This window comes from Cyprinodon tularosa, unplaced genomic scaffold, assembly GCF_016077235.1.
Source record: "Cyprinodon tularosa strain WSP-4 unplaced genomic scaffold, ASM1607723v1 ctg66, whole genome shotgun sequence".
In the NCBI taxonomy this organism is placed as follows: Eukaryota; Metazoa; Chordata; class Actinopteri; order Cyprinodontiformes; family Cyprinodontidae; genus Cyprinodon; species Cyprinodon tularosa.
In genome coordinates, this window is record NW_024039407.1 from 3,839,343 (window position 1) to 3,855,793 (window position 16,451).

General features: G+C 37.2%; 1 protein-coding gene across 1 annotated transcript; it reads right to left on the reverse strand.

The window, feature by feature from the left end:
- Positions 1 to 1,808: 1,808 nt before the first annotated feature.
- Positions 1,809 to 15,183, reverse strand: ube2v1 (ubiquitin-conjugating enzyme E2 variant 1). The gene is made up of 4 exons (XM_038309286.1): positions 15,090 to 15,183; positions 10,912 to 11,060; positions 9,405 to 9,530; positions 1,809 to 2,720 (listed from the first exon to the last, which is right to left on the reverse strand). Exons 1-4 carry the CDS (start codon positions 15,109 to 15,111, stop codon positions 2,574 to 2,576), a joined length of 444 nt encoding a protein of 147 aa, XP_038165214.1. The 5' UTR covers positions 15,112 to 15,183; the 3' UTR covers positions 1,809 to 2,573.
- Between the last annotated feature and the right edge of the window lie 1,268 nt (positions 15,184 to 16,451).

Here is a 16,451-nt window from a genome sequence, read left to right on the forward strand (position 1 = left end):
CCTGAGGACAATTTAAAGAACCCAATAAAGGGAGTACCTGGAGAGAACCCGTGCATTCACAGAGAGAACGTGCATGTGCAAAAAACTTCCTAGGCCAGGAATCAGACGAAAACCTTCTTGCAACAGTGCTACAAACTGCAACACCATGCAGCTGATTTAAGATCAATAAAGAAATATTTTAAGTCAAACAAAGATCATAAATGCTGGGTTTGGGTGAGCCATATGAGATCTGTAATGTAACCTCCTTGATGATGCTTTGCTAAATTCTGCTATGTTGTCCACTCCTGAGAAGGTTCTCCATTTGTACACAGTTCCTTAATAGGACTTTGAAGAGTACATGCATATAAAGATGTAAAACACTGGGTTTCTTTCTGGGTTAATGACCAGAAATGTAAATGAGAGCAAATGTGGCCTTCAGCTGCTAACACGAGAAGTTTCAGCTTAGACACAATAGCAACCAAATGATAGACACTGCAATGGTCATGCTATACATCTGTGCCGTCTCCGCCCATCTTCGTTGTGTGCTGCATATAAAAGACGTTTTTTTTAATATTTAATACAGAATGTGCACATAATCAGCAGCAAAATGTATGTTTTCTTCAGTGACTTATTCTGTAAACTTAAATTTTATTAAATTAGGCTGTTTTTATTATTCCATTAGAGTATCAAACCATTTCCAACTGCAGTTATCTTTGCAATATCAATGTGTACAATGTTGTAATCTCAATGGACAGCTTGAATGCAGCGTTAGGGAGGTCATACTTAAGCTCCTCATGCAAAAGTGATATATATTTAACTTATTAGATCAATGCTGATTTTCCCAAATTTATGTGCATTTTCAGTGGCTTAGACACTAAGGTACGGTTGGGGCATTGTAACGTAAGAAGAGTTAAGAAAATGCAGGAACCTCATTTTTATTATTGGAAACTAAATATTCATCGCAGTTACATGTTCCTGCATTATGCAACCCTATTGTTTTAATTCGGAAATCATTCAGTTAGCTTTAATCTTTGCAAGAAAGTACATTTCTTTAAGATTTTTCAAATTTGTTCAAGTCAAGACTGACTTAAAATAGTACAATAGCTGTAACCTATTTGCAGAATATGATTTTACAGTCCAACACTTGTGAATTTCACCAAAACTCTCAAATGGCCTCTTTAAATTCTCATTATCATTGCTGCATGAACATTTTGTTTCTTTTAAACTTTTTCCATCCACTTAATTTTCCATTGACAAACAGCCGTCTGAACAGCTTGTTTACAGATCTACCCTGCGGGTAAGAGGGTTTCAGGGATTTTTGCTTGCAAGCTGAAAAGTCAGCAGTTTTTTTCCATCACAACATAAAATGTCTGCATTTAAATCTTCTTTATAAGTTGTGTAATGTTTTTTGTTTTGAAAAAAAATATAAAACATTGTCATAACCATGATTAGCAACACGTTAAATTGATACATTTTTAAGCCAAATATTTTAATTATGGCACTTTCAGATTTTTACTTATCGAGATTGATCTAGTCTAGCCTCTCTTCTATTTTTCAAGTTGTGCCTTTTTACGCTTCCATTTCTTTAAGTTTTGACTCGTTTCATGTGATGGTGGCAGTCCGTTTCAGAAGCCTACCAAAACATTTAGCATTTTAGGAGGTAAGAAATGGGAATTTAAATGCATTTCAATTTTTCATTAATTTTAAATCACTGAAATTATTACAAAAACCTGCATAATTTATGACATTTTCAGTTCCTGTTTAAACGATTGATTGTTGGAACATGTCTGGCATGCAGTTTAAAAGCAGAAAACAAAGATTCAACAGAAATGCATGAATAGATATTTATGCAAGAAATGGAGAAAGGAACACAGTATGCAAGGACGTGACATTGATTTGGGCCAAAAGAGGTAGCTGATGTCACTTTTCTTTTCAAGCACGATAGCAATGCAGGTCTATTTGCATACAATGCATCCCGAGGATATATTCTTATGTAAAAACACAATGTTTACAAACAGAAACATTGTGCATTTACAAAATCACCTGTACAAATACATGTTTGCAAACCCACAGCAAAACATCTAGAAGATTTATCTGAACACATAGACATTCTTATTGCCATGTGAAACGTTAAAAAAACAAAAAGAAAAAAACAAGAACTGGGGGTTCTTCTGTACATCAGAGGGTCGTCTCTGAGCCACATTTAGCCAAGAATGTTAATGCATGTCAAGTGGCTGTTTCCTATGATAAAAAAGGCAGCACACAAAGAGAAACACTTAATAAGTTTGTTATTATACAATCAGCATTTCAACATAACTGAAAAAATGAGTAGGGTGTACATTAATAAATGATCTCTGGGCTTTAATGATGGAACAGCGAAGGTCTAAAATAAATGAGGATTTAGGTGCTTTAATATTGGATTAAGTCTTAATGTGTCTGCTCTGGTGTTTATAATTCTGCAGCTGCATTTGTATGTTTGTAGGTGGAGGGTGGAATGTCTCATGGCAGAGGGAAGGATTAAAGGATTAAAAACTAAACTGACAGTGAAAGTCAGGGAAGAAGGAGAGAAATATGATGAAATAAGCAGCAGAAGCTCAGTTGGTGTAGATCTGGCCCTCGGGGGGCTGAGGAAGCTTCATGTTTTCTTTGCACATCATGAGCCGTCGCAGCTCCAGTAGCACCATGCGGATACTGTAGGAGTTCTGCCACTTTGCCAGCGGCGTCACGGCGTGCATGTCAACCTGCAGGAAAACAACATTTGTCTGTGAGGCTCAAGATCATTTCTCCTGACCACGGCTTGCTGCGAGCCTCTTCACAATAAAACCACAAAGAATGTCTTTTATTGGGATTTTATGCCATAGACCAACACAGAAAAGTACATGATTGTGAAGGAGGGACATGACACATTATGACCTCTGCAACGATGTTGTGTTTGTCTGTCTATGTACAGGATAACTTGACAAGTCAAGTCCAGATTGTAATGTTCTTTTTTTTTTTTTTTTTACCAAAGGTGCACCTCAGTCCAAGAAACACTCCATTACATTTTGTTGTCGATCCACATCATAGTCAAGTTTGGCGGAACAAGCAGTTCCCTCCTAAGCCAGAGGGTGGCAGCAGTGACTATTGACAGCTTCGGCATTGGACTCAAAAAAGTGAACTTTTGCTGCTGGACGCTGGATCCTAAACCAATCAGACAAGCTGATACAGGAGGTTTTTTGGGGGAGACAGACACTACCTGCAAGCTGTAATTGCTTCTGCAGACATTCTGCATATGAGAAATTTATAAATATAAAGGGTTTAAACTCCAAAGGTTAAAAAAAAATGTATATAAAAGAGAGCAAGCTCTGATCACTAAAACATTTTTTATGAACAATGGTGAAACAGTTTATAAATATCCAAATTAACTAGTAATGTTAAAACCTGCCAATGAAAAATGTTCAATGATATATTCTGGCAATTGCATGTTTTTAACACAAAACTTAAAAACCCTTTATATTCACTTCCAGCTGCTACTAACAGCAGCGGGAAATGCTCGACAGGCTGGCCTGCAGCATAGAGCTTTTAGCTGGGTTTGTCACTACCTGATCCGTCCCGGAAGCATGGACATATAGCATTTGCGCATGCACATCCAGGTATACATCCGGGTCGTCCTCGGTTTTATTTTGTTAAAAAGACCTAAATGACGTTTTTCCTGTCAAAAAATAGTAAACGTACTAAAATATAACGTGTTTAAGGTTAATAATATATTTCCTGAGAAAATAAATGTCTTAAAATTTGTTCTGCCCAATCTGGACCGGAAATGGAATCCTATGCTACTTCCGGTGGCTAACTTTTTCAGCTTTGGATTTAAACATAAATCTAGTCTATTTGAATTTAACGTTTCCTTTCGTGTTAACCTTATGTGATATAGTGCGTAATCTAAAGAAAGAAACAACTAAAATGCAGATAAACATGGTTCAATCAGATTTTGCCGGACTGCTCTGAGCATGCCTGATGATGACGTCAGAGAAGCAGTTTAACGAAGAAAATGTAAAAGGCATCAAATTTGTTTCACAAAAGTCATAAAACATTTTTTAAATATGTGTATTAGCATTGTTTAGTGAGTTAAGGATAGAAATAAGTAGTAGTAGTAGCAGCTTTAGGACCATAATTACATTACTTATGGACACCCAGATGTATATCTGTTTGCGCATGCGCAGGACGGATTGTGCTTCCAGGACAGATCGGGCAGTAACAGGGATTTCCAGCCCTGCTTCCTGGGGGTATGCTGGAGGTCTGGGTCTTAACAAGAACTTCATATTTTTGTGGCATAAAATCCTGATGTACCGACTGAACTGATTATGGTTGGAGGGGGACTTTCTCGCTTAAAAATGTGTTGAAACTACTTCTCCAACTCATTAAAACAGATAAAGCCAAGTTGCTCTCTAGCTTGTAGCTACAAAACAGAGCAAATAAAGAACGAGAACGCCAAGCATCTAGAGCAGGGGTCTGCAACCTTTCGTATTCAAAGAGCCGTTTTGACCAGAGTTCGACCAAGTAAAAGTTGTTTAGAGCCGCAAAATATAACATGACTTTTACTAGAAAACCTTTTTTTCTTTTAATCTTATATAGGAAATTAGTTGTTGCCATCTCAAACAATCAAAAATTCATTTATTTTTAATGTTAAAAAATATAATTTACAAGCTAATTAGGGATGCACGATATTGGGATTTTGGCCGATATCCGATATGCCGATATTTTAAAACTCATGTAGCCGATAACCGATATCGATACCGATGTTAAAGCTGGACAAAAATAAGTAGTCATTGAAAATAGCAGTTTTGTTATCCATTTCTGACACTTTGAAAAATAATAAACTCAAATATATTTTCATATGCTGATATCAAATTAATTTTTATTTATTTATTTATTTTATTTTATTTTTATTTCTTTTATTTATTATAAAAAAAATAATTAAATAAAAAAATTTAAAAAATAAAAATAAATAAAAAATATATATATAAAAAAATAAATAAATAAATAAAAATAAATAAATAAATAAAATTAATTTTTAAAAACGCGGTATCAATCTATTTTACTTCTAATTTATTTTACTCTCATGAAATTTCATCGTTCTGTTACAAACTCTCGTGATATTTTGCAAATTCTTGTGAGATTTTGTTAGTAAAATAGATCGATACCGCGTCAATATATCAACATATAAAAATATGGCAACATTTGGTGAATTTTCGGGGGATTTCGTAGCATAACGATGACATATAGCAATATTTCATTAGTAAAAGAGATTGATATGGTGTTTTTAAATGGCAATATATCAGCATATGAAGATATTGGGATATTTTAATGGATCAATATTTTTCCCTCGTCTTTACACTGGAAAAATGATCTCGAAATAAGTCAAACTTTCTTAAATTAAGTGTATTTACCCTTGATTTGAGTAGGTAAATGAGATAGTTTGCCAATGGAATGATTATTTTTACTCTTAAAATAAGGTAATTAGATAGTATTCACTTGAAATAAGAGAATGCAAATGTGTTTTCTTATTTTAAATCTAAATTGTCTTGTTCCATTGGCAAGATGTCTCTTTTATCTCCTCAATTCAAGAACAAATGCACTTATTTTAAGAAAAAAATGACTTATCAAGATTTAGTTTTTTGCAGTGTAGGAGTTATTAAGTCTGTAAAAAAGAAGTTTTTGAGGAAGAAGAAGAAGTAGCATTTTATTTTTTATTTTTTTAGACTTTAGAAACTCAGAAGCTGATCAAATATCGGGTTAAATATCGGTGGGGTGGCCGATGTCCGATATTCAGTTTTAAGGCCGATACCGATAGGGGGCCCATTATATCGTGCATCCCTACTTAAAACATACACTATATTGCCAAAAGTATTTGCTCACCCATCCAAATTATTGGAATCAGGTGTTCCAATCACTTCCATGGCCACAGGTGTATAAATTCAAGCACCTAGGCATGCAGACTGTTTTTACAAACATTTGTGAAAGAATGGGTCGCTCTCAGGAGCTCAGTGAATTCCAGCGTGGAACTGTGATAGGATGCCACCTGTGCAACAAATCCAGTCGTGAAATTTCCTCGCTCCTAAATATTCCACAGTCAACTGTCAGCTGTATTATAAGAAAATGGAAGTGTTTGGGAACGACAGCAACTCAGCCACGAAGTGGTAGGCCACGTAAACTGACGGAGCGGGGTCAGCGGATGCTGACGCGCATAGTGCGAAGAGGTCGCCAACTTTCTGCAGAGTCAATCACTACAGACCTCCAAACTTCATGTGGCCTTCAGATTAGCTCAAGAACAGTGCGCAGAGAGCTTCATGGAATGGGTTTCCATGGTCGAGCAGCTGCATCCAAGCCATACATCACCAAGTGCAATGCAAAGCGTCGGATGCGGTGGTGTAAAGCACGCCGCCACTGGACTCTAGAGCAGTGGAGACGCGTTCTCTGGAGTGACGAATCGCGCTTCTCCATCTGGCAATCTGATGGACGGGTCTGGGTTTGGCGGTTGCCAGGAGAACGGTACTTGTCTGACTGCATTGTGCCAAGTGTAAAGTTTGTTGGAGGGGGGATTATGGTGTGGGGTTGTTTTTCAGGAGCTGGGCTTGGCCCCTTAGTTCCAGTGAAAGGAACTCTGAATGCTTCAGCATCCCAAGACATTTTGGACAATTCCATGCTCCCAACTTTGTGGGAACAGTTTGGAGCTGGCCCCTTCCTCTTCCAACATGACTGTGCACCAGTGCACAAAGCAAGGTCCATAAAGACATGGATGACAGAGTCTGGTGTGGATGAACTTGACTGGCCTGCACAGAGTCCTGACCTCAACCCGATAGAACACCTTTGGGATGAATTAGAGCGGAGACTGAGAGCCAGGCCTTCTCGTCCAACATCAGTGTGCAACCTCACAAATGCGCTTCTGGAAGAATGGTCAAAAATTCCCATAAACACACTCCTAAACCTTGTGGACAGCCTTCCCAGAAGAGTTGAAGCTGTTCTAGCTGCAAAGGGTGGACCGACGTCATATTGAACCCTATGGATTAGGAACGGGATGTCACTTAAGCTCATATGTGAGTCAAGGCAGGTGAGCAAATACTTTTGGCAATATAGTGTATTTCTGGTTCTTTTAATCTCATTCTTTTCCATCTTATAAAAAACACTAAAGCTATTGATACCGGTATATATTAAAGTAAAATATTTAGCTCTTTATATACATTTTAGCCATTATAAGAGCCGCTGGAGAGGGTCCAAAGAGCCATATGTGGCTCTGGAGCCGCAGGTTGCAGACCCCTGATCTAGAGTGTCAAAGCATCTTTACCAGCGTAAGACCCAGTATCTGATCCAGTGATCAAATTTCTGCATTTAATAGTTTTTTAAGCCCAGAATGCGTTCAGTGCGAATGTACCTGAAGTCACAACATGGGACAAAACGTGCTGCCTGGCGAAGGTCTCGCTCTCCGAGGGCTTTTCTAGTTTTCCAAATTATTTGCTGAGTGATTGAATGCAGGGCCACTCTGAACATTAAATTGAACTGAATAATGCACGGTAGTGGCAGAATCATGATGTTACAGTTAGATATAAGGTGACATTTGGTATTAAAAAAAAATCACCCAGCAAGAAAACTTCTGGTTAGTAAACACCATAAATAAAAACAGTTACCAGGTTTGGACTGTTATTTCTTATTGAATCACTGCACAGGATGGATTCAGATATTTTTGTTTTCTCTAAATGCATAAGAAAACGAAGCCCATTAGCTTATGCTAAAGGTTAGGAAACTTATAGACAATTCTTGCAATGTTTGGGATAATATATTCATTAAAAAATCATGGTTTATTTCCATTAACACTAGTTGTGGCTGATATCATCAATATTTAAACATATTGCTATTGGACCCATAAGTATAGCTGAGCCAATATTAAATAGAACTTATTTCAATTTTGTTGCTGTTTGCTCACAACATCAACATGGAGGGGCACCACTACAGAAGGACAGCGACTTTTAATACTATATTCGTATGAATGGTTATCTGCTTTATAATTATATACTACCTTGTGCTGCTCTATTACATAAAATGCCAGTGGAGCAGGCTTCAGTTTTTTCTATTAAAGGAGAATTCCGGTTTTTAACACTTTTAGCCCATTTTCTGTAGTGTCCAGGATGAAATCGAATGATCGACACCAAAATTTTGACGATTGGTCCTGTCTCTGCTATTTGGCTCGTGCAGAATCCCCCCCTGGCTGCTTCAGAATGGCTTCCATAGTGCATGTCCGATAATGTCCTTAAAACAACCTTAAACATTCTTTTTTTTAAATATGCTACTCACCGGGTCGTCAGCGCTGTTCAATGACGTTCCAAAAAAAGTTTCGTAAAGAAAAAAGGTTCCTGTAGTGTTTTATTTAGCATTTTGTAAATCCCATTGAGTTCTGTTGGAATAGTCAATATCCCTCCGCCACCGGAAACGGAAATGGGGCCTGTTTACGCTTAGTTGTAGTCTTTTCGCAAGGCCCAAGTGTTTCTGCTTCACTCTGTGTACTCCGACGTCGAGGTGCTAACGTCTCTGTTAAACACTTTAAAAAACTCTGAAAATGGAATACGAAAGGTGGATTCTTGAGGAGGACATATTGGACTTTGAGTTTGACGGTAGAGGATACCGTCGCCAACTAGTGGTCTGGAGTGTGCAACGCTTCAGATTCGAACGGGAAGCGGAAGTTTATAAGCGGTCGTGATGTATCGGAAAAAATAGTTCTGGGATTTACAAAATGCTAAATAAAACAAGACAGGAACGGTTTTTCTTCAGGAAACTTTTTTTGGAACGTCATTGAACAGCGCTGACGACCCGGTGAATAGCATATTTTAAAAAAAGAACGTTTAAGGTTGTTTTAAGGACATTATCGGACATGCACTATGGAAGCCATTCTGAAGCAGCCAGGGGGGGATTCTGCATGAGCCAAAAAGCAGAGACAGGACCAATTGTCAGAATTTTGGTGTCGATCATTCGATTTCATCCCGGACACTACAGAAAATGGGCTAAAAGTGTTAAAAACCGGAATTATCCTTTAACACGGCAAAATGTCAAAAAGTTCAGAGGGTATAAATACTTTGACAAGAGTATGTATCAACTTCAAAAATGTTCATAAAAAACAGTTTGTTTTTTTGATTAGTTTAAAAATGCAACAAAAAAAGTGCTTAGAAATCAAAATATTTCCATCCAATTTTTAATACCAATATACCATAATAATAATAAAAGGAACCTGGTACCTAATCTGGCCAGACAACATGGAAAGAAAACCCTTTAAATGTACCATCATTTTGAAGCCATGAGTTATACTTCTGAAGCAAATATTATGCAAATAATATAAATACGGTTGATGATAACATTCATGAGGCTGTATTATAAGTAAGTAGCTTTGAGGATTTACATACCACGCCGTTGGAAGTGTGCACACCATTCAGGTTTATCTTGGTCACGAATCTGACGAACGGTGGTGACTCTGGGTAACCTGGCCCACATTCAACCTTCAGGTTATACATCCTGTTTTCATAACTCGTCTGTGGACGGAGAAGAGAGAGACATGGGACACTGAGCTTGAAAAAATGGAGATTATACAAACATTTCCAGACTCAGATTTTCAGATACCTTGTCAGTTTCAACCCATATTTATTTTGTAATTTGAATCATATTTATAACAGAATTAAAACCATGCTAACATGGAGACAAAACACACTAAGTTAATAAGTTAGTTACTGAAGGTAGCAAAGATTATCTAACATTGTTTGCAATTTGTGAAATACTGTATGTATTCAATGCCTGAAAGTAGAAAGGTAAATAAATTAATTCAGATAATGCATTTAATATAATCTAGGGTAGCTTTAATAAACCCAGAAACTGAAATTATTTTTCTATATATTTTGAAAAGTAAATTGTCTTTCCAAGGATTTCTGTCCAGTAGAGAATAATCCAGCACAGTCTCACCCAAGTCGGTGTCATTTTACTGGACTAAAGAAATCTACATTATATATTTTATTTTTGTTACAATATGTTCAATTAACTGTCTTCTATCCAAGGATCCTAGGAATGTGAGAATGCAGGCATGTTTTGCCTCAAGTTTGAAAAATAAATTCATAAAAAAACAGTACCTATACATTCTAACATTTTGTAAATCACTTTACTCAGCTGAAGATTTCTTTGAATCCTGACTAAGTTTTAATATCTTTATTATATGTTATTTGCTTCAATAAGCACCTACTGTACAGTCTCTTGTTCTAATATCATTTTCAATTTTAAAATAATACTATATTAACCAATAACCACACCGTCTTCTTTTACTAAGCTTTCAAATTTACTGGATAACTTTCAATATTCCTCTCTATGATTATGTACACTTTAACTAAACACTGCTTAGTTTACAAAAATAACATTTAAACGGTCTTTTCTAATAATCAAATTTCTGAATCAATGACTCTAATCCTTAAAATTAGTAGAAACAAATACCTACAGTGTCTCTTTATGTATAATAAAAATATAAATTTTACTTTTGACTGATATACTTAAACTTTTTGATTATGCTTTAACTTGAAATAAAAATAGCAAAACTTCTTTTTCTTCTTACTTGCAGAGGATTTAACTTCTGTTTCAAACTATCTTTTTAGTTTGGATGAGAAGTCAAATCTTTTAAAGATATAAGAGATTAAGTATAGTTACTCTCTGTGAATGTACACAATAAATAAACAATAATGTACAACAATAAATTTTGATTAAACCATAAAAAAAGACAGTCGTTTTAAAAACAAATACAGTGACAAGTGTCCTCCTGCCGTAAAGCCTGATTTGCTCACTGAGCCTGTCAAGTCATATAACAGTGCATTAACCTCTTGACTCGGCTGCTTAAAGGCTTACTAGGCTGTGAGGTGTTTAAATGGCAGCACTAACCCGCGGAGGCCCGAGGATCACTCCTCTCCACCGTGTTAAGGTCATGTCCTCATCATCCTCCAGACCCCAGCTCACAGTACCGTCTCCCACACCTTTCTGACCCTCTTCCAGCTCCTCCAAAAGTCGAAAATTGCGAGGAACTTTAATGCCTGTGCACAAAGAAAAACATTTCCAACATGACAGATGTAATCAAGTCCCTTTAAGCTGTTCGCTGGGGTGACATCACCTTCCTGAAATTAAACGTTTAGACAGGTCAGCTTTTAGACATTCCTTTAACGGTCCTTGTGATGAGACATTTAAAGGAATAGTACACCCAAAACATGATTAGCCTTCATTTTCTACTCACCCCCATGCTGAACAACACTCTGGAGTAGGGCTGGGCGATATAGAAAAAAAGCTTATCGATAAAAAAAAAATACATATTGATCGATATCGATAATTATTGAAAAGATTTGAAACCATATTTTATGTGCAGCTCTGCCTGGACTTTTTAGAATATTGCTAAATGATTTAATTTTAATAAAAAACACAAACACAGACTTCGAATTAAATCTTTATTTAACCAACTTTTTTAACCATAACAGAATTGTTTTAAAGAAAAATATCTTAAGAGACCTGAGTTATGATATTAAATACTGACAAAGAATAAACTAAAGTGACCAGAAAAGTGACCAAAATAAATATAACAAATAAATAAATGCCCTCCTTTGCGCACTTTCATCTGGTTTGGTCTGCCGGCTTCCGTAGCGTCGTGATCGCGCATGTGCGCGCTTTCAGGAAATCCTTTACACTACTGTTTATGCTCTAAAAACATTCTAAATGACTTCGTTTCGAGTAAATTATGGACGCTACCCACTCAGGACACTTGGAATACATTGGACGAGCAGTATGGAGGAATATTGACACGTTTTTTGTGGACTTTTATGGACCTTTCTGTCTCGGGCACAATAGACCTCCATTATTTGAATGTCAGCAGACAGCAAGAAGCCTCCCAGAACTCCAGATGCATTTGAGATATCAAAAAAGTACTCCAGAGTGTTGTTCAGCATGGGGGTGAGTAGAAAATGAAGGCTAATCATGTTTTGGGTGTACTATTCCTTTAAAAATGTTGCAAGCCAGGGAAACAAGGAATAATATATTCAAATGGTGCAATAAAAGTAAAAAATAAAAAAATCACACTCATAAATATTATGATCAACAAGAGTTCATTGCCATCATCAAGCTACAGAGAGCTTCTTCTACATCGATTCGGCAACAATGAAAACAATATCAGATAAGGGTCTGGCAAAAGTATTAATTTATCAATTTTCTTAAAGCCTTATTGTGTATTAGGTCAACAAAAAACTTTTTGCCATTATTGATCAAATAATAGAAAAAGAAGCAACAGATTAATCAAATTTCAAAATAGACATTAGTTACAGCCCTAAATTAAAGTTGGTGTGGCTTTTAGATGCATCTCTCCTAAAACACACCTGAATTGTTTGTTACCAGATCTCAGCAGAGCCAAATGACCTGCTGGTGAGGGACTTAGGGCACTTAAGGCATTCAATTCAGGTGTGTTTGAAAAGGGACGCATCTAAAAGCTGCATAATATTAGCTCCTAAAGACTAAACTTGGGAAACCCTGATCTAAACTTTTCCAGTTTAGCTGTGGATGTAAGCTTACAGCCATTGTCCTAAAGAGGGTTTAAATTTAAGGCATTTTACAGCTTCTAACATGTTTATATTCAATCTATGTTCTCTTAAGTTATGATCAGCTTTTCTGTTCTCATACATAAAAAGTATCCCCATAGCATGATGCTGCCACCACTACCGTACTTCACAATAAGGATGTTTTCTTTTATCATGTCAAGTTGGTTACTTGCACACATGTTGTTGTTACTAAGTAGGATTTTTATCTCATCTGACCAGAGCAATTTTAGCAATTACCAAGGGGTTACCATGACCTTTTTGGCCGCTTCAGCTAATACGTTTAGGTGGAGAGCCAAGTCTTTCTAAGTCTGTTGAGTGAATTGAATTGAACATTGCTTCAGGATTTTTCCACATGTTTGCATTAAACATGCCTCAAACATCGCATTCATTCATATCTGACCCATCTGCTGTGTTCCTTTATATTTAGGATGGAATCTGTTCTTTTATTTTCTCATTTTTAGATGATTGAGAGCATAAGTAAGCAGCCCCGTAACCAGCATTGAGAACGCCGAGGTCATGTTCCTCTGTATTTTCCCTTTTTTTTTTTTTTTTTTTTTTATTCAGAGAAATGTCAAACTATATGATGAAAATTGTTCTAACTTTGATTGGTTTAAAGATCAGCATGCATTCTCATTTGTTAAAAAAACAATATAATATTGCAAGTCATTTGATTCATTTAGTGGGACATGCACACACACAGTGATGATGGTGACAATAATAATAGTAGCAATAATAATTCAGTATTAAAGGGGAACACCGTTTTTTTAACATTGGGCCCTTGATTTTACGTCATGTTCTGTGTCGTTTGTGTCATTTTGTGTCATTTGGAGCTGTTCCGGTTAAGTTGTATCCAAGTAACGTCTTCCTAGTCTTTCTATGGGTAAGAACTTGAAGGCACAAACTAAACTGTTCATAATTTGTTCTTTATGGTACGCCAGCATTCATAACATGTAGGCGAATCACTGTCCCCCAGACATCCGCCGTTATATTTTTAATATTTCTATTTTTTTTAAATAAAGTGGAGTGTGTATGATGTCATCCGCCCGCCGGACAGCCAGTCCGGGCCACAGGCGGCTACGCTCTACCCATTCTATTCATTCTAGCTAATCTGAATCGTTCAATTCCATTTGGAGAGCGAGATCATCTGTGGTATTAGCACTAGACATCTTCCAGGCATGGGAGTAAAACTAGCAGCAGTTCAGCGGACAGGATGAATGAATGGTAACCGGCGCGCATGGATGACATCATACACGCACAGCTTTGTTTTTAAAAGATATAAATATAAAAAATATAACCGCGGATTCTGGGGGACAGTGATTCGCCTACATGTTATGGATGCTGGCGTACCATAAAGAACAAATTATGAACAGTTTAGTTTGTGCCTTCAACTCGTTGCCCATAGGAAGACATTACTTGGATATAACCTAATGGAATATCTTCAGAACAGCTCCAAATGACACAAAACTCATATAGGTGAGTAGAACATGATGAAATAAAGTAAAATCAAGGGCCCAATTTAAAAAAAAAAAAAAAAAAAAAACTGGCGTTCCCCTTTAATAACAACAACAACAGTAATATAGTATAATAAAGATGATGATAATAATATCACTCACTCACTGAAATACTCAGCTTTGGAATTGTTATAATAAACATGTTCATCTTCACCACCTTGATGGGCTTGTTATTTAACTCTCTTTATTCAGGTTTCCAAAATATATTTCAAAAAGTCACCAAATTAGGATTTTTCTTTGTAAAGTAAAATTTATTGCAATATTTGACCTCGGTATTTCAAAAATCCTGGTTACGGCCCTGTAGGTGAGGATGTAGATGTTCACAGCTGCTGGTATTTTAAACCGACATAACTGCAATGCATATATATGAACATAATGTTTAACACTAGGCTTATTGTTTTGGATTTATCGCCGCCGTGATGCTGCATCATCTGGCCTCTGCAGTGAGGAGGCAGAACTGCGCCCTTTCACAGACCAAACAAACACAGACACGCTTCCAGATGCTGCAGTATCTGATTCCCAGTTCAGGGGGTTCAAAGCAATCCCAGCTGATGTCTACCCAACCCAGGGCTCATGCACCACCAATCCGCTGATAACGCCGTGAAAACATCCGTTCAGTCTCAGTAAATAACGTTGCAAAAAGTAGGAAGAAATGTGGGTTAGCGGCAACGTTTGGTTTCGGAACCTTTCATGACGAAGCGTAATTACATTAACAGTTAAATAACTATTAACGGGACATGAATACTTTCAGCGTAAGTGCTACATCCGTTATTTAAACTTTAAATTTAGGCTAGCTTAGCTGCTGACATCGCTTCCTATTCATTTTCTGTGGCTTTTATTTTGTGTTTATCTTTTCAAAAACTATTTTCCAAACTGTGCTATAAAGCCAGCCTCGATAGAAAATCATCAAATGTACAATTTGGTGAATTGAAATGCGCCTCCTCTGTGTGATAAAATATATTTTTATGTCATTTACCTGATCCGGTGGCGACCGCCATCTTGTCGCTACGTAGCGGGAGCGCGCACGTGCTCAATGGTGCGCGTGCGTTGGAAGCATCTTCTTTTCTGTCTGTCCCTCTGCTAAAAGCAGATACTGCTTTTGTGCTGTTTTTAGGACTTAAAAGACAAGCACGAAAATAACCCTGTTATCTGCAAACTTCTAAAGCGAATAAATATTTCGAGATAAAACGAATGTTTTATTTTTAAATCAAAAGTTTTATATAAATAATCATCTTGAGAACTGGAACAGCAGCATAAGAACAGAGACAGATATGTGGTTACTATGGTAGTAAAGCTAGAAAAAGAGGAGAAAGAAAGAAAAGGCCTGGCTTTTCAACAGGTGCTACCTACCAGCTGCTTTTTAATTATTAAATAGGCCTATTATTCAACCTCTTGGATGTGAAGAGACAGCATTACAATCCCTGCTTTGTTTTTTATTTAAACCCACAATCTTGAATATAGCTCTTTATGGTTGATCCCAATTAGACAGACAGACAAACAACCAGCAAACCAAATTAACTGTACTTCAAGTTAATAAGTGAAACTCATACATTCACTACACCGTGATACAGTTCAAGCATTTCTTTAGTTATATTGATTTGATTGACTTTATTGATCTCACAGTGAAGAAATTTACTCGTTACATCGGCTCAAACAGTGAAAAAGAAGAAGGTGCCAAAGGAAGAATATATATATATATATGTATGACCCAGAGTGGCAGTCTGTGGCAGTGGGTTTCAAACCCAAAACCTCAGGATACCAAGCTCTATGTCCTAACCACTAGGCCACCACCCCCCCAAACATGGACAAAGTGTTAAAGGTAAAGGCTTTGAGACCAATGGCTCGATGTTCCTGTGACCACGGTTGCACATATTATTCAGAAATGTAAAAATCCATGGGACTAAAGCCGAACTTCCCTGTGGCAGCAGAAGGAAAATGGATGACACATCGTAACAAAAGAGCCCCGGAAAATTTCTATAGAGATTAAAGGTGAATGGCTGCTCAGTTGCGCAGTGGGTAGCACTGCTGCCTTGCAGCAAGAAGGTTTTGGGTTTGATTCCCGGCCCAGGGTCTTTCTGCATGGGGTTTGCATGTTCTCCCTGAGCATGTGTGGGTTCTCCCCGGGTACTCCGGCTTCCTCCAACAGTCCAAAAACATGACTGTTAGATTAATTGGCTTCTCTACACAACCCTTAGGTGTGTGTATGTGAATAGTTGTTTGTCATGTTTGTCTCTGTGTTGCCCTGGCGACCTGTCCAGTGTGTACCCTGCCTCTTGCCCATTGACTGCTGGAGATAGGCACCAGCACCCCTTGTGACCCCACTTGGGATACAGTAAGC